This window comes from Marmota marmota, unplaced genomic scaffold (genome assembly GCF_001458135.2).
Source record: "Marmota marmota marmota unplaced genomic scaffold, marMar, whole genome shotgun sequence".
Lineage (NCBI taxonomy): Eukaryota > Metazoa > Chordata > Mammalia > Rodentia > Sciuridae > Marmota > Marmota marmota.
The window spans coordinates 27,065,228-27,087,733 of record NW_026000005.1 but is presented as its reverse complement, the minus strand read 5'-3'; the positions used below and the strand labels follow the sequence as shown (position 1 = coordinate 27,087,733).

General features: G+C 35.0%; 1 protein-coding gene across 11 annotated transcripts in view; it reads right to left on the bottom strand.

Annotated features, from left to right (window-relative positions):
- Pikfyve (phosphoinositide kinase, FYVE-type zinc finger containing) overlaps positions 1 to 22,506 on the bottom strand; it is an 83,661-nt gene that overhangs the window by 16,413 nt on the left and 44,742 nt on the right. For all 11 annotated transcript variants that reach the window (XM_048808422.1, XM_048808421.1, XM_048808420.1 and 8 more), the window contains 14 exons: positions 22,154 to 22,228; positions 20,113 to 20,220; positions 16,565 to 16,705; positions 15,819 to 15,945; positions 14,418 to 15,571; positions 12,827 to 12,927; positions 11,425 to 11,496; positions 10,096 to 10,267; positions 8,001 to 8,179; positions 6,000 to 6,113; positions 5,500 to 5,608; positions 5,222 to 5,376; positions 4,091 to 4,181; positions 845 to 905 (listed from right to left, as the gene is read on the bottom strand). In XM_048808422.1, coding sequence (XP_048664379.1) covers positions 845 to 905; positions 4,091 to 4,181; positions 5,222 to 5,376; positions 5,500 to 5,608; positions 6,000 to 6,113; positions 8,001 to 8,179; positions 10,096 to 10,267; positions 11,425 to 11,496; positions 12,827 to 12,927; positions 14,418 to 15,571; positions 15,819 to 15,945; positions 16,565 to 16,705; positions 20,113 to 20,220; positions 22,154 to 22,228 — 2,659 coding nt within the window. The remainder of the gene's footprint in view (positions 1 to 844; positions 906 to 4,090; positions 4,182 to 5,221; positions 5,377 to 5,499; positions 5,609 to 5,999; positions 6,114 to 8,000; positions 8,180 to 10,095; positions 10,268 to 11,424; positions 11,497 to 12,826; positions 12,928 to 14,417; positions 15,572 to 15,818; positions 15,946 to 16,564; positions 16,706 to 20,112; positions 20,221 to 22,153; positions 22,229 to 22,506) is intronic.

The window sequence follows — 22,506 nt, the reverse complement described above, 5'->3', positions numbered from 1 at the left end:
TCCTCTAAAAAAAAAAAACAAATACAATCCTAAGAGTCATTTAAAAATATTAACTCTATTTCAACTTAATATTAATGTTTTTAAATGCCAATTCATATTTTTAATTGCTAAAACACAGAATTTTAGCTTTTTAAAAATTATCAAGGTCAGGTAGCTCATGTCACAGAAATGGAAACAAAATTCCATATATAACTTGACCACAATCAAATCTCAGGAGACTATAACTATCAATCAAATCTGACTCCTATTTAACACAATACTCTTTCCACTATAACACAATGTCTTAGGTCACTATGGAAAAAAATCAGATGCTCATTCTGGGGGAGAAAAGATACTAGATCATAATTATTATAGAAAAATACCAAGAAAATTGAGTTGAGCTCTTGCCCAACAAAAATAGTCTATGTAAATTCTCCCACAAGGTTTCTACAATAACACCAAATTATCTAATAAGATACTAGAAAAGATATTTTAAGCCTAGGAAATATTTTAGTGACATTAAAAATATAAATTAAATGTCACAAGATTTTTGTAGTGAAACCTGGGGATTCAGGAATGAGCAAAATAGAAATTCAATTTCCTGTTCTCTATTCCTTCTTCCTTCAATAGCAGTCCTCTCTATATTTCATGTGTTTTTGTCTCCTAACTTATCTTCTTAAAACATATGATAAGCTTAAGATGATAGAGTTACAAATGATCTATAAGTAGGGGGTTAAAAGTTTCTGAATAATTGTACTGGGAAAAAAATGCTAAAATTGGCAGTTAAAAACAATTAATTCAGTTATAAAACAACAACTTATGCAAACTTTCCAATGGCAAGTGGTCACTAGACTCAAGGACCAACCTTTCTCCCCATTTTGAAGTCCTGGAGAAATATTCCGTGGAGACGCATCCATTGTATTTATCTGTAAAGAAATAAATACTGTATTCTTAAGGGAATATTAAAATCACATTTTTAAAACTGTCTAACCAAATGAATCTTGAACTTTTTCATGTCAAGACCTGTTATACTAAAAATAACGAAGAACCACCTTTATAATTTAATGTAGCTTTTACCTTATTAGAAATTAAACCTGAGAACATTTTATAATATTCATTTATTCATTTAAAAATAATAAGCCCAAGATGGGCTTGGTGGCACATGCCTATAATCCCAGAGGCTCAGAAGGTTGAGACAGGAGGATCGCAAATTCAAGGCCAGCCTCAGCAACTTAGAGAGGCCGTAAGCAACTTAGTAAGACCCTGTCTCAAAATAAAAAAGTAAAAGGGCTGGGGATGTGGCTCAGTGGTTAAGCACTCCTGGATTCAATCTTCAGTACCCTAAAATAATAATATAATAATAAGTCCATTATAATATTAGCACAAGTATAAAAACATTGAGTAAATAAAAAATACTTATTTTCCAAAATTAAAAACAATTGGTGAAAAAGTGGCACTGTTTTGCATTTTTTCAATTATCTTTAGTGTCTAGCTAGCTAGATTCCTATTTGGCTTCTGCATTTAATCTGATGAATACACTGTTATGATTAAAGTTCTGGCTCCATACAGATATGTGGTTAATAAAGAGAAACTTACAGAAGCTCTGAAAAGGTCATAAACCCTCAACAGTTCTTGAACCACACTTTGAGAATATTGTTCTAAACAGAAGCTTACTTCTTGGCATTAAGGCATCTAGAAATACATAAGATTATCATTAAGCTAGTAAACTTTTATTATCCACTGAACCTTCTCAAGTCCTAATTATCTGTGGATAAAATATATTTAGAATGACTATCAGTGCCACATGATTTCAATAAAGTCATTTCTAAGTTCACTGATTAAATATCATCACATCAGAGAGACCTCCTTGGGCACCCTATATAAAATAACCCACCACCACTACCTACTCTTTCAGCAAAACTATCTTCCTTATTTCTTCCTTCAGAGCCTTTTTATAATTATAGGTTCACATGTGTACTATCAGTCTCTTACTCACTAGAAAAATATTTCATGAGGACAGTAACTATATGACCTTTATTCCTAATTGCATCCACTATAACCTAGAAAAGTTCCCAGCACATCATAAGCACTTGAGAACTATTTATCAAATAATTAAATATAAAGGCAGTGCAACAGAATTTCAAATCAATCTTTAATCTTTCAAAAAGATAACTTTCTGTTGAATGATGGTATCTTTTCAATTCTGTATCAACATCTTACACCATTACCTTTGCAGTGCGTTCAGTGGGCAAATGGAAAGGTCACCAGGGGTTTGTGCTTATTAATAGCCCTGAACTAGTTGGAAAATACTAAAATTTAAATGATCGTTAGTAATCTTTTTCTTACTCTCACCTAAACTTTAAGGGAACAGGATTCCTACACATTTGTTTAAGAGACAAAAGGAAAAATCATTATATATTACTAAAAAGCAAAAGTTTCCTGGATCCATCAGTGCACGAAAATATTCCTTTACAAATACTAAACACTACATAAAAAGAAAACACTCACTCAAAGCTGTTGTGATATCAAAGCATGAGGCCCTGAAAAATACTGATACCAACTGATGTGAAATTTGGGCAGCATGATGAGAATTCTAAGATGGTCACCAGCCCCTGATGTGTATATACCTTCTTCCAACTACTCAAACACTGACTTAGGTACTGCTATGAAGGAATTTTGCAGCTGTAATTAAAGTCCCAAGTCAGTTGACCTCAAACCTCAAATTCCAGGTGGGCCTGATGTAATCTCATGAGTCATTAAAACAGAGTCTATAAATCAGAGACAGAGGAAGTAAGTGATCTGAAACACAAGAGGGATTTGACTATTGTTGCAGGCTTTGAACAGGTCAAGGAATGCAGACAGCCTCGAGGAGTTAGGAATGGCCTCCAAGTCAATAGCCACCGACAGAAGGGAAGCTCACTCTTTTTTTTTTTTAAATGGGGAATTTCCACAGCCTGACATAATCTTTTTTTTTTATTTGTTTAATTAGTTACACATGACAGTACAATGATCTTGACATATCATATATTTGAATCAGAAGGGATATAATTTCTCATTTTTCTGAGTGTACAGGTTGCAGAATCACATTGGTCATACAGTCACATATATACATACAGCAATAATAATGTCTATTTTATTCTGCTGTGCTTCCAAACTCCCCTTCCCTTCCCCTCCCCTCCCCTCCCATCACTTCTCTCTACCCAATCTGATGTGACACACTTCTTTTTTTTTTTTTTTCTCACATCATCATACATGTATTCTGTATAATGATGAGGGTCTCCATCCATCTTCCGTGCAATTCTCCTTCTCCCTCCTTTTCCCTCCCACCTCTCTTCCCTATTTAGTGGTAATCTTCTTCTCATGCTCTTCCTCCCTACCCCATTTTGAGTCACCCACCTTATATCAGAGAAGACATTCAGCCTATGTTTTTTAGGGATTGGCTAACTTCACTTAGCATAATCTGCTTCTTATCACCACCAGAAAATGAATTCTGCCAGTAATCTGAATGAGCTCGGAAGAAGACCCTAAGCCTCAAGTAAGACAGAAGCACTGGCCAAAATCTTCATTTCAGTTATGTGAAATTCTATGCAGAGAACCTAGCTATGCTTGCCAGATCTCTGGCCCACAGAAACTATGAAATTATAGATTTATATTTTTTAGACACTAATCTATAGCAATTTGTTCCCCAGCAAAATAAAACTAATTCAGTTAAATTAAGATGTAGAACTTACCCAGTTCAGACACCTTAAGAACTTCTCATTTTAAGCACAGAGATAAATACTCATAGTAAAACAAACGAGGACTGTATTATACCTCTGAGTACCCACATCTTTTCCTTTGTAGCACTTGCTATCACCATGAGAGTATCTCAGTGACTCCAGTGGAGAACAGATTTATGATAAATATTTCAAATAAATGAAACAGAACAGATCATTTATTTCAGGCTAGTACATAAAAGTATTCCAAGTCCTATATCTCCTTGAAACCTCACAACTTCAAGATGGAAAAATCTATTAGATATTAATCAATTATGTATTAAACTACCACTTCTAAGTGTTATGAATGGAATCAATTATAGTGAAGGACCAAAGACAAAAGTTTATTTTCCTACCTTGCTTTCTTCTCCTTGTCTCAGTCTTCCAGGACTTGGAGGAACTGAAGGTCTCTTTCTACCTTTTTCCTGCTGAAAAAGGTCCTGCAACCTGCAGTCAAAGAATATGGTTTGTTTTTTAGCACTTTGAATATTTATAAATTTTCTTTTTACACTCTGAAATTACAATCGTTTCCTATTTGGATTGCAACAGACTTTAAAGTTGTACCTATCTAGGACTAAATTCTTATCATATCTAACCAACAAATCAAGAGCTCTTGTTGATATGACTACAATTATAAAATAGCAAATTAGTATAAAGAAAAATATTTCTAAAAATAAATATTTAAATAATGACATAAGATAAATACAGTAATATATTTGGAATTCTCACCCCGTTATGGTTTATATATGGTGTATCTCCCAAAAGCTCATGTATTAGACAATGCAAGAAAGTTCAGGAAAATGATTGAATTATAAGAGCCTTAACCTAATAAGAGCATTAATTCTCTGATAGGGATTAATTGGGTAGCATATAGACAGGTAGGGTGTGGCTGGAGGAGGTGGGTCGCTGAGGGTATGCCTTTGGGGTATATATTTTGTACTTGGTAAGAGAAGTCTCTGTCTATGCTTTCTGGATCTACTTCCTGAGGTGCTTCCCTCTGCCATACTCTTTTGCCATGATGTTCCACCTCCAGCCCAGAGCAATAGAGTCAGCCATCCATGGCTGAGAACCTCTGAAAACATGAGCCAAAAATAAACTTTTCCTTCTCTAATTGTTCTTGTCCGTCTTTTGGTCACAGCAGCAAAAAAGCTAACTAAAACACCCTCATATCAATTATTACTCATTGCACACTAATTATTCCAATTATTACTCATTGCACACTAATTCTGTCAAATTCCATTCAGCAGCATACACATTTGAAACAATATTGAAGGTTGTTCCCTTCTTTAGTTTTTATATCTTCACAAGCAATCTAAAGGTTAGACCATACATTTTAAAGGATTTTAAAAAAGGGAAAGGAGGGGGTGGGTGAAGTTTCTTTATAACTTAAAAATATGATGAAATGTCTATAATAAATTCTTTAAATTTTTCAAATGTCACGGCACAGCCAATTTGGCAATAATATTAATTAAATTGCAAAATCATACCTGTTATTCCAAGCTTGCAGAACTTCACAAAGACTTTGTTTCTTGGCAATAAGTGACTCAAAGACTGACTGCAGTTGCTGAGGAGTGTCTACAGAGGAAGACATGAGCCTTGCTTGCATCTTTTCAATCCAGTTCTTGAACTCACCTTCTTCCATCTAGCAGGTAACAAGATTAAATTTCAGTAAATAGGCAATATATAGATAACCCTTCCCCACAAAAAACAATTTCTAGTAAGTAAACAATTGACTTTTTGATTTTCTATTAAAGAAATGAACTACCTCTTTTTGTGCAAAGATATCTTCCATTTTATCCTCTCTTGTTTTGCTAAATGTATCAGTTTTCAAAGATGCAAGTCTTTCGTCAACAGCTAGATATACCTGTGAAACTCTAAAACCAGAGAACATTACATACTTTAAAGAAGGTGGGATCAAATTTTCCACTCCACATAAACAGGAAAAAAAGCAGACACTAGACACAAAACCATAACTGAAAAAAGTCCTATCTAATTAAAAATCATATAATTGTGCAAAAAAAGACCTGAAGGATATACTTCAAAATTTTAACAGTTGTTTGCATTGTCAGAGTTCAACTTTTTAAAAAATGCTTTCCTGTATTGTCTACATTTTTTTCCACAAAGCACATATAACATACAATTAAAAAAAGTTATCGACATTTTCAAAGACAGTTAAATGAACAAATCTTGATACTTGATACATGATACCTGTACATCACAGACTTTTTAAAAAAAAAGAGGATCACCAAAGAAACTGAAACTTACTTCTGAAAGAAGTCCTTAAGGTCCTGAAGAAGGGACACCTTTAATGGGGCCTGGCGCTTAATGAATATTTTAGGGAGTGGAACACATACTTCAAGGAGCCGAATGGGAGAATAACTGAGAGAAGAAATACAAGTAACAGCAGAAAAATGAAAAATATTTTAATACCTTGAGCAAAGATATATCTAGATGGTCAATTAAATCCTGATAAGGTATAAAAGAAAATAAAGTTTCTATAAAATTGTATTTTTTAAAAATCAAAGTTACTGAAGACAAATTTCAATCATAAATATTTTCCCCAATTTTAGATTTTGTTTTGTTTCATCATTGCACTGTTATGCCATCATGTATCCTTTTGAAGTTATCCTCATTTGTTATAAAAACAAAACTGATTTTGATATAAACCTTCTCTATGAGTAAGGAAGAGACTCCTTCCTATAATAGGTATAGGTATAGATATTCTTTACCTTTCCACTTCTGAGAAATCTTCATGAGAATATTTCTTTTCCGCCTGAGGTACTGCCTAGTCAATGATATGCCCCACCTACACAGTACTTTCACGGTTAAAGCTCTTGCTTAAGAAAAGCAATAAGTTTTAGCAAATGTTCCCTGAGAGTCTAAAATGTCCCAGATGCTATTTTAGATACTGAAGATATTTCCTCATGATTCAGGAAAAACAAGTAAATATTTAAAATAAAACAAATAAATTGGGGCTGGGGATGTGGCTCAAGCGGTAGCGTGCTCGCCTGGCATGCGGGAGGCGCTGGATTCAATCCTCACCACCACATAAAAATAAAATAAAGATGTTGTGTCCACCGAAAACTAAAAAAGATAAATAAATATTTTAAAAAATTCTCTCTCTTTAAAAAAAAAACAAATAAATATTTAAAACACATACATCAAGTGCTAAGTGTCAGAGAAATACAAAACAAGAAAGAGAAGCAGGGGAATACTAGTCATGAGAGGGGGATCAGAGTAGGGAAAACTGGAACAGACACTCATGCAAAGTAAGTAAACAGCAGGCAGATACCTGTGAATGAAGAGCTTAGAGAAAGAAGAACCAGCACAAGGCTCCCAGGCAGGAACCTACCTGACACAGGTGAGGCTGAGCCAAGGGGCTAGCACGTGTGTGAGGGGACAGTGATAGGCCCTAGGCAGACAGACAGAGCTTGTAAGGACTTATAGGCCAGTAAATTGGACTCTGGCCTTCACTCAGGGTGAAACGGGGACTCTGTGCAGCATCTAGAGCAGAGAAATGACCTTGGTTGATTTTTCCTTTAATAAGATCATACTGAGCACAGGCTGTGGGACAAGGCCAAAAGGAAACTGTCTGAGACTACTAAATTTTGAGGGTAGTGAAAAGTGTTCAGATCCTGGATACATTCTGAAGCCAGAGCCTGAACCCTTCCTCAAATTATTTAATACCACAGTATTGATTATTTACTTATTAAACTTGAAATTTTAGCTTTATTACAAGTATTTGATTATCTTTATGGTAGTTAATACCTTAGAAAAAATTCTGACAGAGTTTCTTGAATGCCAAAACAAAGAGTAAAACCAAGGGGCTGGGGCTGTAGCTCAGTGGCAGAGTGCTTGTCTAGCATAGGTGAGGCACTGGGTTCAATTCTTAGCACCACATAAACAAATAAAATAAAGGCATTCTGTCCATCTATAACTACAAAAAAGTTTTTTAAAAAAAGAGTGAAACCGATAGGTCAACCAGGGTTCAAATCAAGACCCCAAAACTTGTTAGCTCTATAAATGAACATACAATATTATTATCCTCACTTGTAAGGTCTATAAAGTCTATAAGCAAGGATAATAATACATTTTTTTAGGTAGATTAAGTTAACACGGATAGCTCTTAGCAGTGTCTGGTTCTGTGCATTTGCAAGGGTGGAGGTGGGAGATGACACATACAATTTAATTCAATCCAGTAATAGTAGAAATGTTGCAAAACCTTCAGGAAATATGACAATGTACAAGATCCCTTTGACTCCTTACCTGAAAGATGCCACCATCTGGTTATAAGAAAAATACTGGTGATAATCATGATGAATAGAGTGACCACATGGCTCAGCATTGGCTCTACGTGTGTACTGGTGCCCATAAAATCTAAGTTCAAGGTACTTTGCAAATGACATAGACCAGGATTCATTGGAAAGAGCAACAACTGGTGTTACCTGGAATTTGACAAAAATAATTTAAGTTATCTAATAATGATGAGAACTTCATTTTTTAAAATGTCTTTTCTAATACAAACAATATATTCTGAATGCAGAAAACAGGGAGAAAAAAGTTTATAGGTGGGTGGAGCTGAGGGTTGTGAGGGAGAGCAATATCACTGATAATCACATCACCAACAGCAATACACCTGTATGTTTACTTTCTATATATGAATATATATTTACACAGTCAATGTTACTTGTACAAACTCTTTTCCTACAATTTTATAAGCTTTTATTCTTTACTGAGCAAGAAATCATGAATATTTTTATACATAAAATAATCTTTACAACTTTTTAAATGGCTGTAGGATTATCCTACTATATGAGAATATTAAACCCAATCCCTACTTATGTGCATGTAAGACATTATAATTTTCACCTTATTTGGATGATGCTGTGTTGAACATCCTTGTACACACATAAAAATATTCATAGTTACATCCTTGAAATAATAAAATATCAAAGGGTATGAACATTCTTATGGTCTTTCATACTTTTTGACACACTCTCTTCCAAAACAGGTATACTAGTTTATAAAACCTCCAGTACCAACAGTATTTCAGAATACCAATCTCTACTTTCTTACCAATCCTAGGAATTATAAATATTTGAAATGCCATTTCTTTAAAAAAAAACGTCATTTTATTTAATTTCTACTTGGTTTCATTGCTTTGATTACTAATGTGAAATTTGTTTGCACATTTACTGTCCATTTGTATTAAATTGCTATGTTATGCTCTTTGCCTATTGTTTCTATAACCATGGTTTCTAGAAATTTAATATATTTAATATTAAGTATATTTATGTTTGGTTTTTTAAGTTGTAACTTTTCTTATACTAGAAGTTCTTCATTTTTGTATAACAAAACTCTTTTCTATCAGAATCCCCAAAGCAGAAAGTTTTGTCTTTAAAATAAAGTGCATATACTGAAGTATGCAAGATATAAAGTTCAAATTCAAGTTATTCCTTTAATGCAATGATCAATCTACAGAGTTCACAAAAAATATTACCAACTATCTAATGAGAACTAAAGGCCTATAAGATAAATATGAAAGTAAGACTGATAAACGGTAGAATGATTTTAGGCTGGTATATTTGCTAATGCAGAAGGAACTGCATTAGCAAATATACCAGCCTAACAGCAGATATTAACGTAAGTCATACTATTATTTTCTAATTGTCATATATTCCTTCCAAAAATAAACTCCAAAAAAAGCCATGGTAACAATGAAGTTAAACTGGGTATATACTCACTGTAATTTGGATAAAAAAAATATGTATTAAAAACATGATCATGCTGCCAAATATTTGCCCCAGAGTTAGAAAAGTAAAGAAAGGCATATGAAAGAAATAAAACTCATATCTTTTTCAAGATTGTACATGAAAATCACTAGGGTTCACTTTCAACACTGTCTCATTCATACCTCTTCAGAGAGAAATACTGATATAGGCTCAGATTTATTGTGCAAGCATCCTGATATACTGCAATAATTACTTTACAAATCTGTCTTATCCCCTAGATGAAAAGTCTCTATTCTTTTTTCATTCCTAGGACCTAGCACAGTACCTCCTGACACACAGATGGTGCAAAATGAGTGGTTGCTGAATGAATAAAATAATTAATAACTGTCAAGATACAGTCTCAATATATTTACTGAACAAAGCACCTGAATTTTACTTAATGACTCATATATTCCAGTAGTGAAATTGTCAAAAAATAAACATTATTTTGAACGTACAGCAAAGGAAGATAAAATAAATAAAAGCCCAATTACAACCAGTTTCAAAATAATATAGATTACCACCCTCCCCAAAAAACTATACAAATAAAGAAAAAAATGTCATATATTATAGTACCAAGGTATATTTACCTGTTTGCAGATTCTGCACCAGGAATACGTGAGAATTGTATGTTGATATCCAGGTACTGGAGAATCCAACTCCTTAAGGATTATCTGCACACAGCCTTGCCCATGGACAAAGCGCCGAATGTGATGCACCATAGGAGTATCGCAGAACATGCTAGGGCACTGATAAGAAGGCCTTTGACAAACAAAAGAGCCCTTCTCATATTAAGCATAAAACATAGAAGCCAAGAATAATGAATACTGGTTACTCAGAACCACTGTCAATAAAGAGCAGCATTCTTGCTAGAGTATTGATGATCAGTGAGCAAAGTGTACAGCACTCCTGCTGCTCTGAGCTGCAGCTGAACCCGTCATCAACTACTGTGTGATGACAGGTTCCACTTGTTAAGTCATTTCTATTTGTCCAACAATTTCAAGATGATTCATTTTATCCATTAAAACCTAGACATTTTGGGGGACTGGTATTCCCTTTAAAGGGGGAATGGTAGAGATTAAATCACTTGCCTTTTGTCATATAAGTGAGGAATGATAGCACTAAGATTTTTTTTTTATTGGTTGTTCAAAACATTACAAAGCTCTTGACAGATCATATTTCATACATTAGATTCAAGTGGGTTATGAACTCCCATTTTTACCCCAAATACAGACTGCAGAATCACATCGGTTACACATCCACGTTTTTACATAATGCCATATTAGTAACTGATGTATTCTGCTACCTTTCCTATCCTCTACTATCCCCCCTCCTCTCCCCTCCCATCTTCTCTCTCTACCCCATTTGCTGTAATTTAATTCTCTCCCTTGTTTTTTTTTTTCCCCTTTCCCCTCACAACCTCTTATATGTAATTTTGTATAACAATGAGGGTCTCCTTCCATTTCCATGCAATTTCCCTTCTCTCTCCCTTTCCCTCCCACCTCTCGTCTCTGTTTAATGTTAATCTTTTCCTCATGCTCTTCCTCCCTGCTCTGTTCTTAGTTGCTCTCATTATATCAAAGAAGACATTTGGCATTTGTTTTTCTAAGATTTAAAATGAGGTCTAGCTAGCTGACTCCAACACTTCCCTTGCCTATCATTTGAATCACTGTATGGACAAGACATTTGAAAAAGCCCTAGGGATGGCAAGGTTATTAGATTGATAAATATATGAGAAAAGTGCCATATAAGACATCCCAATTTGAATATGAAGTAGATTACTTCTTTGCATGGCATGGTTTAATGTGGTGTTAAAGTGAGGACCATATAACACTTGACACCAAACTCATACTTATGTTTTAGGTTGAAATTCTGGTCTTCAAAAAGCCATAATGGAACACAAGGAAATTAGCTCTTACCTGAAACAATATCTCTCTAAAAATATTCCTAATGTAAGATCATTCTTCCCATAAAATTCCATTGTTACAATCCTAAAAGAAGAGATCACTTCTTAGAAACACAAGGACCACGCAGCAAATACACTTCATGAGACCACACATTCTGATTATAAAATGGGCTTATAATGAAGTATTAAAGGAGGTAATATTTGTCGTTATAGAACAGGTTTTACATCATCTTGTAAAACAAGTTCGGACTAGCAACACCATACCATCTTTTCCACTCCCAGTCCATTAGTACCTTATGAAATTATTTAATGAGGATGCATAAACTATAATATTAATTAAGTAAAACTGATCTGAGTTAGAAAGAGATAAAAGTTTCCTTTACAAAACCTTACGCCTCCTAAACATAAAAAGGATTCTGTCTTCTGCTCTCTAGTCCACACCTTTACTGAGCATGGAGAACAGCAGCTCTTCTTACTAAGCATCCAACTGCTAACTTTTTATCTAATCTACAAATGCTCACAAACGAGAGAGTTAGGTTATATGCCTTTAAAACCCCACTTCTTATTCAAATTTTGACCTAAGGAGTCCCTTTTCTTACAGAGAAAATCCCTGTGGGCTTCCCCAACCCCAATCTGCCTACTGGACCTATACCACTGCTATCCCACTTCCAGAATATCACTTCTGGAAGTAAGTGTTTTGTCATGGAAACAATACTGCAGAAAGTACAATTACATTCTTATAGTACTTTGTCTTGTTTTGTGTGTGGTACTGGGGATGGAACCCAGAGACTCACATACAATAAACACACACTCTACCACTGAGCTACAAGGTACATGTTAAACTAAAGGTAAGCTATGTCATGTAAAACTATATAGTCTATGTGAGGTTCATGTGCCCTATGATTTGAAACAATAATTTATAACGTTATAAAATGTGTTTCTGTCAATCAACAGAGAATTAAGCTTTAGAATAAAACCCATTAATAAGGCAAAAGGCTGGGCTGTGGGTATAGCTCAATGGTAGAGCACATGTTTAATATGTGCAAAGCCCTTGGGTTCAATCCCCAGCACCAAAAATAAAAACAATAAAGCAAAAGGCTGATTGCTTTTATAAAAATAGTATCTGAAGAAAAACTTGCCTAACAGTTATTATCAAAATTCAACTTGCATGTGTCAACTTTCTTTCTGTAAGTACAAATTTCTCTTCTATCCCTCACATTTTTTTCACTCTCAGGTTATTCTCAATTATTTCTACCCATAAACAAATTACATATTTACAAATTTCAGAGTTTTGTCAACTTAGCTATTACCAGCAATGTGTCATCTACCTAAAAACAAGTATGAATGTCTACATTTTTTTCAGTTGCTAGAATTCTGTTCTTAAGTGCAATAGTTTACAGGGAGAAGAATCCTACCAAGGACTGACACAGGCACTGGGAGCATTGCTGGACTGGGCGGATGAGCTGCTAAAAAGCACACACAGTCTTTGATGGTTAGCAGGATTCAGACAGTCCACCTGAAGGAGAAGGAACACATGAGCCACTGGAAGTCAGAATACATCGCAACTCTACCTGCTTCTAACATACAATATGTTCCACTCTATTGGTAAAGTCTCCTGTCATCACTGCAGGAGTTCTGCTGAGGATTTAATACTACAAGAAACTATATTTAAGGAAGAAGAACAGTTGATATTTGAAGAAAGACAATCTAAAAAGTCTAAATTAAAATATAAAAAGATACTAAATAGTTTGTTTTCTTAAATACTCTTTCAAAACTGTATTATTTGGGGAGAAAAATGAAACTAAAATGTCCATATGAAAGTCTGACCTGGTAACTGAATAAAACATTAATCAGAGATGCCCAGAATTCTAAATTCTAAGGTATTTCCTCACCTGTATTTTATGCCTGTTTTTGATCTCTATGAGGTAGCAACTTCTATCTGTTGAAATTCAAATTTATGCTACAGAAATCCAAAAAGAAGTTCTTAAAATACACGAAGCCGCTGCGCATCTGAGGAGAAGCCTTCCACCCCACCTCCCAAGCTCAGTGGTTTGTAGTTTAAAAACATATGTCCATCCTCTAGCTCTCTAAAACATCCACACACACAAATACCCTCATAAGTATGAACTTTTTATGATTTTTATAAAACAAAATTTTGTTTTATAAAAATTATAAAATGGGGCTACATATATTAAAACACAACTTCCTTGTTAACACACAACAATATATCACAAAGCCAGATGTCGTAGTGTCTGCCTATAGTCTTGGCAACTCAAGAAGCTGAGTCAGGAAAATTGTCAAATTCAAAGTCAGTCTCAACAATTTAGCTAGACTATGTTGCAAAAAAAAAAAAAAATTAAAGGTGGGGGGCTGAGGATTAGCTTGGTGATAGAACATCTCTAGGTACAATCACCATTACCACAAACACACACACCAAAAAAACCAAAAATGTATCACCAATTCTATCCATGTCATAAAATGCAATCCAAATCATTGTTTTCACTACAAACAACTAAACACATTGCTTCAATAAATATCCTAGTACATATATTCTTACCAAATGCAAGTATCCTTATACAAACAGATTTAATTGGTTCTTCAACAATAGATTATAAAGAGTAGGAAGACTGGGTCAAAGGCATATAAATGTACCCATACATTAAGATACCTCCCTATCACTTTCAAGAAATTTATAGAAGTGTATAGAAATTTATGCAAGTTGTTTTTTCCATACCCTCATTAATTGTGGATCTTTTTGCCAGTCTCACAAATAAAAAATTGTTTAACACCACTACTATTTAGCATTTCCTTGATAAGGAATGAATCTGAATGTCTTTTTTTATTAAGCAATTGCATTTTCTCATCTTAAAGTAAATTTCTTCATTAATTACTACCATTATTAGTAATGTGCCCATAAACAAATCTTTCTTTCTAGAAAACAAAAGAAAAAGATCACTTTCATAGCTAGATAACAATGCAAAGTGTAAAGCCAGTGCCGTGGCTTACCTTTGTGGACCACAATGCATCACCTGGAATTAGCCCTCTCTCTTCATCACTCTCAGTTTTGCTTCCTGATTTGCCACTGGCAGTACCAAATGCATCCTTTGAGTGAGCAAAAGGGTCTGAATGTTTTGACTGAATTCTTCCTCCTCTGGCTCGATAATCAGCCAGCATTCTACCCAAGCTCTGGCTATCACCTAGATGCTCAGCAATCCTAGTGCTCACTAGCTCATGCGAAGGCAAGACTTGAATCGACTTGGCCTGAATACTTCCATTTATGCCCTGAAACCCAGAGAGATCCCTGAGCAGCTGTTTCTTCCTCCTGCTCTCCATTTCTTTGAATTCTTTATTGAGAAGAGGAGACCAGTAAATCTGCTCTGGAAAATAATCTCGAGTAGAGCATCTCATGCCCTTCTCAGTTAAAAGGAAAGGTTCCCGGAATGTGATTACTGGGGAGATACAAAGGATCACATCTTTTAACTCCTGTTTAAAGGCCAAAGAATAAGTCTTTCGTTTATCTTCAGAGGGGGTAACTTCCTCAGTAACATATAATCCAGTGTCATCCTGTAGAGGGTCTCTAAAGGTTCTCATCTGGCTTTTGGGATCTTGCTCATCTATTTGCTGCAAAATCTCTGGCTGTTGATTGCTGACAGCATCCTGTTCGTCCACATGAAGTGGCAACAATGATTCTGGTACCAAATGGAAAAGAGCACAGGGGACACCAGCTGGGCAAGCAGAGGTGGCATACTCTTGATGCTTCAAAGAGGCAACAGTCTGTGGAATACTTTTATTTTCCTGCTCACCCTTCTCAAACATAATCCTGGATTCCAGCAAAGTGTTATCATCAGAGGGCAGAAACTCAGGAGGGTAGTCAGGATCCCGGGGAAGGGAGGTTCTGCTATACTGCTCCTGCACAGCCCCATCTTCCTCCTGTCCCTCAATCAGAGAATGGAATGAAGGACTTTGCATTAATGTGGGAGGCATAGCAAATTCATCCATGAGGAAGGAGATTTCTAGTTGAGAATGATAGGCTACACAGATCATAAATATTAGGATCTCCTTGACTCGAGCCAGCTCATAATCAGAGCCTCCTCTGAGCTTGATTGTACAGCCTAGGTGCTGCGGGCAGCCTTCAAAAAACATCAGTGTTTTGGTTTGTTCTACAAATAAACAAACAAAAAGTTAAGAAGGTTTAGGTGATAATCTAGTAGTCCCAACAGAATTAATTCACTACCTTAACATCTTAAAAACAAAAACCACCCTTCCAAGAATAAGACTACAGTTGCCTACACTCACTTAACCACTGCTGCTTGATATTTCCTACTAACTAAATGTTGCAATACTAAGGAGTTCATTCAATCTCGGAAATCCCCAATCTCAAGTGAATCTATGCCAAAGATCACTCACCATTAGGCAACTGAAATATCTGCATATAAAATTTGTGACAAGTGCCCAAGTGTGGTTTTGTGAGTAGCTGGTCCATTGACATCACTAAATCACCTTGAGTCATCCGACTGATTCGTTCTAAAACTTGCTACAAGAGAAAAACACTGTATTACAAAATTAGAAAAAAATAAAAACCTTAGTGAATTTAACCTGGAAAAGTAATGGGGATGTGAACCTCATAGTGAATTTCCTTAATTTTAATAATTAAAATCAGTTTTTTATTCTAGAATTCAAAGCAAACGAACATTATAAACAATAATCAGAGTTAAGTCTACACTGGGTTGCTAAGTAATTAAAACATGCCCACTAAAATACAATACCCATACTAATAATATTATCAAAATGCATTTGAGTATCATGCATTATCACAAGCTACTGTGGAGGAAAAGAAAGAAAAACTCCCTAGAATTGGCCTCTATTCTGCAGAGGGTAATCTTTTCAAAGGAGAGAACATTTTTACTGCTGTACAATTCCCCAAACAAAATAAAAGACCAACAAATACTTGCTAATTAAACTTTTAGTAAGTGTCATATAATCAAGCAGATTTTCTTCTAATCTGAGATTCTTCAGTCTTAATAATGAAATACCTACCATGTCTTCTACGGTGCAGCAAAGAAATAAAGATAACTGTAGACCTACCATGCACAAATATAAAGTGAAAAGCTATGGATTTAAGTGACATAAAAATAAAAAAAATAAGAACTCACTGACTTTACGTTAATGACCAAAGTAATGCCATGTTCCAGTAACATGTCCTGGGCGATCCGAGACACAGTTTTCTCAACCAGAACTAATGTAGGTCGAACATCAACTATTCGCTGGACATAATTCTTCAAGAATTCCCTTTCCTAAGTAAGATAAATCAGAAATATTATGCCTGTTACAATTCAAGATCTGGACATATTAAAATATCAGGATAACTTGACAATTAAAATTGCTTTCAACCTAAATATTTTTATTCCACAAATAAATCTATAACCAAATTAATTCAAACACAACCAAGAATTTCATTAATCATTCTGAATTATATTACTTGTGCTGAAAAAAATTAGGAGAAACTGCAATCTCCAACTAATTTTACTTTGAAAGATTTTTAGTCCTTCATTATCCATAAGTACTAATACATTTAATTAGCTCTCAGAGTTTAAAAAAACTACAGCAAGACCAACCAAACTCTAACCTCACAGCTCCCACTTACTGAGTTTTTTTAATACGGTTATAATCCTCTTTTTTGAAACCAACAAAAGTCACCCTTTTTCTAGATATCAGAATAAATGACTCTCAAACAGACGCTATTTCAGCTACTTTCCTAATTCCAATCTCCCAACTGATCAGATTCCACCCTGAATAGCTACAGAGATCTAAAACTAATGCTTAATATGATTTAATAACAAATGTTTGATTTCAAAGCAAATGAACATTGAAAACAACAACCAGAATTAAGACAAAACAATTCATTAACTACTTCATAAAACTTCTGGGCTCCAGATGGCAGACAACTGAAACTGAGCAAGCTTGCCACTCCTATTCCATATGCCCAAAGTATTTTCTGAGCAAGACTATAATAATGTTCACAACCACCAAAAATGCAAGAGCTTATTGTTTATTCCCTTTAATGAACCTGCCTGTTAGGAGGTATGGTCCTTTTAGCCTTATACCTCATACAATTTAAGATCAGGATATATTAAAATATCAGGACAACTTGACTATTAATATTAATCTCACCTAAATGGTTTTTATCACAATAAATCAGTAACCAAATTAAGTCACACCCAATTAAGAATTTCATTCATCATTCTGAACCATCGATTATGCTTAAGAGAATTTCAGGAGAAATTCCATTATTGTATATATTTTCAAATTCTCCCATCATTAACAAAATGGAATGTCTTTTGTGAAATGTATTAATTTTCTATTCTGCTTATTAATTTATAATTTAATAGCATCTAAAGTTATTTATGAAGCTCCAATAAAGCATAATTAAAATAAGTTGATTTTTTAAAAATATTTTGCCTCTCCTATAGGAATGACAAATAAATTTCCTATTCACCCAATTCCAATCAACTACTGTAAGTGTACATGAAACAGCATTTAAAAAGGGGTCTGGTCCAAGCTCAGCTAGAAAAGAGTAAGAAGAGGTAGACACAAAGGGGAACATGGCAAACCATCAGACCTAGTGTGTTTGGCCTTGTAAAGACAATATAATATCACAGCCTAATTATCTTCTTGCCCTTGTATGTTCCTTTTTCTGACTATCTACCTTTAGGCTTCTCTGATTACTAATTTCATTACTGGAATTGGGAGGGAGGAAGGGGGGGAAAAAATCATATCAGCTGGTACTTTCTTTCCATCAATTCCAAACTAAAATGTTAGAGGTATCATTAAACTATGTTTAAAAGCTTTGATGAAAAGATAAGACACTTTCTGTTATCTGAATCAACCCATGATTCTTAACTACATATTTGTCCAGAGCTTACCTCTCTAATATGAAAAGACTTTAGTTTGTTAATAGGACTGAAAGAATGGAGTACTAACAAAACAGATGAAGTATAAAATTTTTATAAACAATATCTGTTGGTTTCAATTACACTAGTTCGTTGATCCAAGTCATACAATTCTAGACATCTGAATATGTCTACAATCAGGATACATCCCTATAATCAATAAAATTGTGATTATTATCCTGTGAAAGTCATCTGACATCTTCTGTGAGACCAAAAAGCCTCCAGCGCAGTATCTGGGGCTTTAGCCTGGTGGTAGAGGGTGTGATAAGCAAATGCAAGGCCTGGAGTTTAATCCTCTGAAGCCAAAACCCAACATCAAAGCATCTTGGATTACATGAACAATAATAATTTTTTTTCTTTGAAATCTCAAAAAGTCACAGTAAATCAGAGCTAGAAAGACCGGTATAAATCTAATCAAAACCCCTCCATTTTACTGAAAACATAGCTGAATTCCAAAGATGACAGAGTTCCAGGTAACGCACTTCATTAAGTAAAAGAGCAGAGTTTCCAAAGCACTGTGTGCTGGGTGTGGTGGCACACACCTCCCAGCAGCTTGGGAGGCTGAGGCAGGAGGATCACAAGTTCACAGCCAGCGTTAGCAACCTAGCGAGGCTGTAACTCAGTGAGACCCTGTCTCTAAATAAAATGTATAAAAGGGCTGGGGATGTGGCTCAGTGGTTAAGTGCCTTATATTTAATCAATCTCCATAAAAATAAATAAATAAATAAAAGCACTGTGTCTTTGAGCACAACTTACTTCCTCACTTTTTCTGTGATACCTATGAATTTAGAACAAAAGTGATTGTTCCTATGACTCTTGGAAAAATGTGATTATCCATGAATTTTTAAGAAATGCTTTTCCTATATTTCTTGAACTGAATATAAATGTTTCCCTGTAGTATTATATTTACATTGGTGAAAACTTTCCATTTTGAATGACCACAAACTACAATAGTATTTATGGGAGAAAAGAGTTGTGGCAGAAGACTTAAAACCTATGCAACACCAATAACAAAATCACTAATTGGAACCTTAACAGAGAACTTGGACAGACCAGGTACATAGTTCAGCATGGCTGGAGGCTGCCTCAAGAGAAATTTTAAATGCACAAAACTACAGCAGTACAAATGGAAATGGAGCTCAGAGCAGCAGAGCTACCAAGAAGCCACCCAGAGCTGGAAGGTGCACCTCTCTGGGGAGAGAGTCCTGCCAACAGATGCTCACTTTCAATTTCTTAAAATAGAGCTGAGAGACTTCTTGCTTATGTGGCAGCCAAAATGAGGGCTATAATCTTACTCAGCTATTCTGGAACCCCATACTTAGGAACAGCCCCAGAACCAGCAGCTTCCATCTGACACTATTCCCCAAGTTTCTAACTACGTACAAGCTATGTTCTAGAAATGTGTTTTAGTAAAAATGACTGTATTACAAACTGGAAAGTCTTTTAGAGATCTGAAAAGTTGGTGACACTCTCTCAGTAAATCAATGGTCCAGGGAAAACAATATTTGGATTTTCATTTTTTTCTTCCATAAATTCCCAGTCATGTACATTTCCCTTTAACACTCTGAAGCTTTAAAAATAATGACAGAGATTTTAGTAAGCTATTTGTAAAGTTTAATTCATAGAAGTGTCTTCTATAAGTAAATTTTAAATAAAACAAGAGCAACAAGTTTCCTTTCAAAATAATTGAGATAAGCATCATTGTACATAGCCATTCCTTGAAATTACCACTTTCAGTAGTGAGTGCTTACCTGAAGCACAATAGGATCAATGCAAGTAAACTTAGTTTCTTCTCTGTAGAGATACTCAATGGAACACTTTAACAGAAGAATCTTGGGGTTTTTAATACAAGAATTCATCTAGAAAAAAAGAACAGACTGTTAAAGCTGTTAAAGGTTTGCACTTTACAGACCTTCTTTAATAATTAAGTTCACATGGTTCCTAATTCCTGCTAATTTAAAATATCTCATTATATCAGTATTAATTTAATTCTTCTGGGTTATTCTTTCATTTTTTAAAAAACAAGTAATCTTTTCTGATCAATGAAAAATTCTTAAAAAATTTACTCTTTTGTAACACTAATTGAATCCATTCCTCTATAATTTAACTCTTTTCCCCCTAATGTTGTAAGAAGAGGTAGGAATGGATCTTACAGATAGGCTATCTTAAAAACTCAAAGAGATCAGCAAATTTGAAGCATATTTAATTCAAGATAGAAAAGGAAGAAAAGAATTAAAATGCCTCCTGAACATTTAAAATGGAATAAATTTCTAAACAATCACAAGTTGGCAAACTGAACTGGGTAACATGAAGTTCATAGAGAAAGTCTTCAAGCATGACCAAAAACAGAGTCTGGCCAACCTTGCAACTAAAGTCACAGGCAAAAGGGACTGAGTTCTCTAATCAAGATTTCAGACTGACCCATCTTAGAGACCCCAAACTGGCAAACAGTACTGAGAACAGTGACTCACTAGCTGGGGAACTATATTCAAGGTTCTTTTAGCAAATTAAAGATTCTCTAAATACGGTCAGTAGGACAAGTTGGTCACTCATGCATACATTTCTACCACAGTTACACATGGTTTTCTTCAGTTCCTGAAAACAGCATGACACACTGACCTCTTAATTCAATAACAACCACCAAAAAAACCCCACTTAATCTGATTTAAAGCACTACTTTAAAAGGTAATGTGCCGCTTTAATAAGTGTCTATATGTAAATACTAACTTTGGACCACTGCTGAAAAATAATACTGAATTCAGGCAACTTTTACTTATCTTTGATCACTAACAATCCTCTAGAGGTAAAATGCCTTACAGTTGAAGCCCTTTGTATCTACGAGGTCCACATCCATGGATTCAACCAATCATAGACAGAAAATATTCATGGGCAGGAGGACTGTACTTAACTAAATATGCAGATTTTTTTCTTGTCACTATTCCCTAAATATACAGTACAGCAACTATTAATCTAGTGTTTACATTGTACTAGTTATTATAAGTAATACAGAGATAATTCAAAGTATGCAAATACTACACCATTTTATATGAGAGGTTTGAGCACCCTCAGATTTTAGTATCCCTAGGGAAACCTGAAACCTTCCTATATGGAAGCCTGAGCCTCCTTCTTCCATCTGGTGAATGCCTATTATCCAAATTCCAGTTCATTCATCATCAGCTCTGGGGGACTGTTATGGTTTGGATATGAGGTGTCCCCCAAAAGCTCACATGTGAGACAATGCAAGAAGGTTTGGAGGAGATATGATTGGGTTATAACATTAAACTAATCAGTGAATTAATCCCTGATGGGATTAACTGAATGGTGGCTAGAGGCAGGTGGGATATGGCTGGAGGAATTGGAGTCACACTGGGGGTGTGACTATGGGTTATATATTTGTATATTGCAAATGGATTCTCTCTCTGCTTCCTGATCAAATCATGAGCTGTTTCCCTCTGCCACACTCTTATGCCATGATGTCCTGCCTCACTTGGAGCCGCCCCCTCCCAGGAATGCAGCAGTCTTGTATGGACTAAGACCTCTGAAACTGAGAGCCCTAAAATAAACCTTTCCTCCTCTACAGTTGTTCTGGTTGGGTCCTTTAGTCAGAGCAGCGAAAAAGCTGACTAAAACAGGGACCTTCCAAGAAACCTCCAAACTTTCACCCCTGTGACAAACATTACTAGTTGCCCCTCAATGTCTTATTCTCCTTTTTTTCCATGTTTCAGGAAGACTAGTTAACAGAGCACAGAGCCACAGTTCATTGAATTTCACTGTTGAACTAAATCACATTACCTTTTTATGTGCAATGTTCTTGGTACAAACAAAGCCATTGACAACCACAGAATCAAATTTCTTTCCACCTGGGATCTGATGGAATAATTAAAATTTAAAAAAAAAACAATAAAATTAAGTGATAAATCCTTAGTATCCAGCCAGATGGTGCTAACATTTTCCACTACACATCCAAATAAAGACAAGAAATTCTAGGATATAAATCTTCCTATCAACCAATGATTAATGGCATCTCAGCATGATTATCATCCTACTCCCAATTTTCTTATATAGTGCTGGTACTCTAACATACTCACTGATTGAATAAATTAGTTGCTTTGGCAATTAAAACTATTATTTTAAATATCATAGTA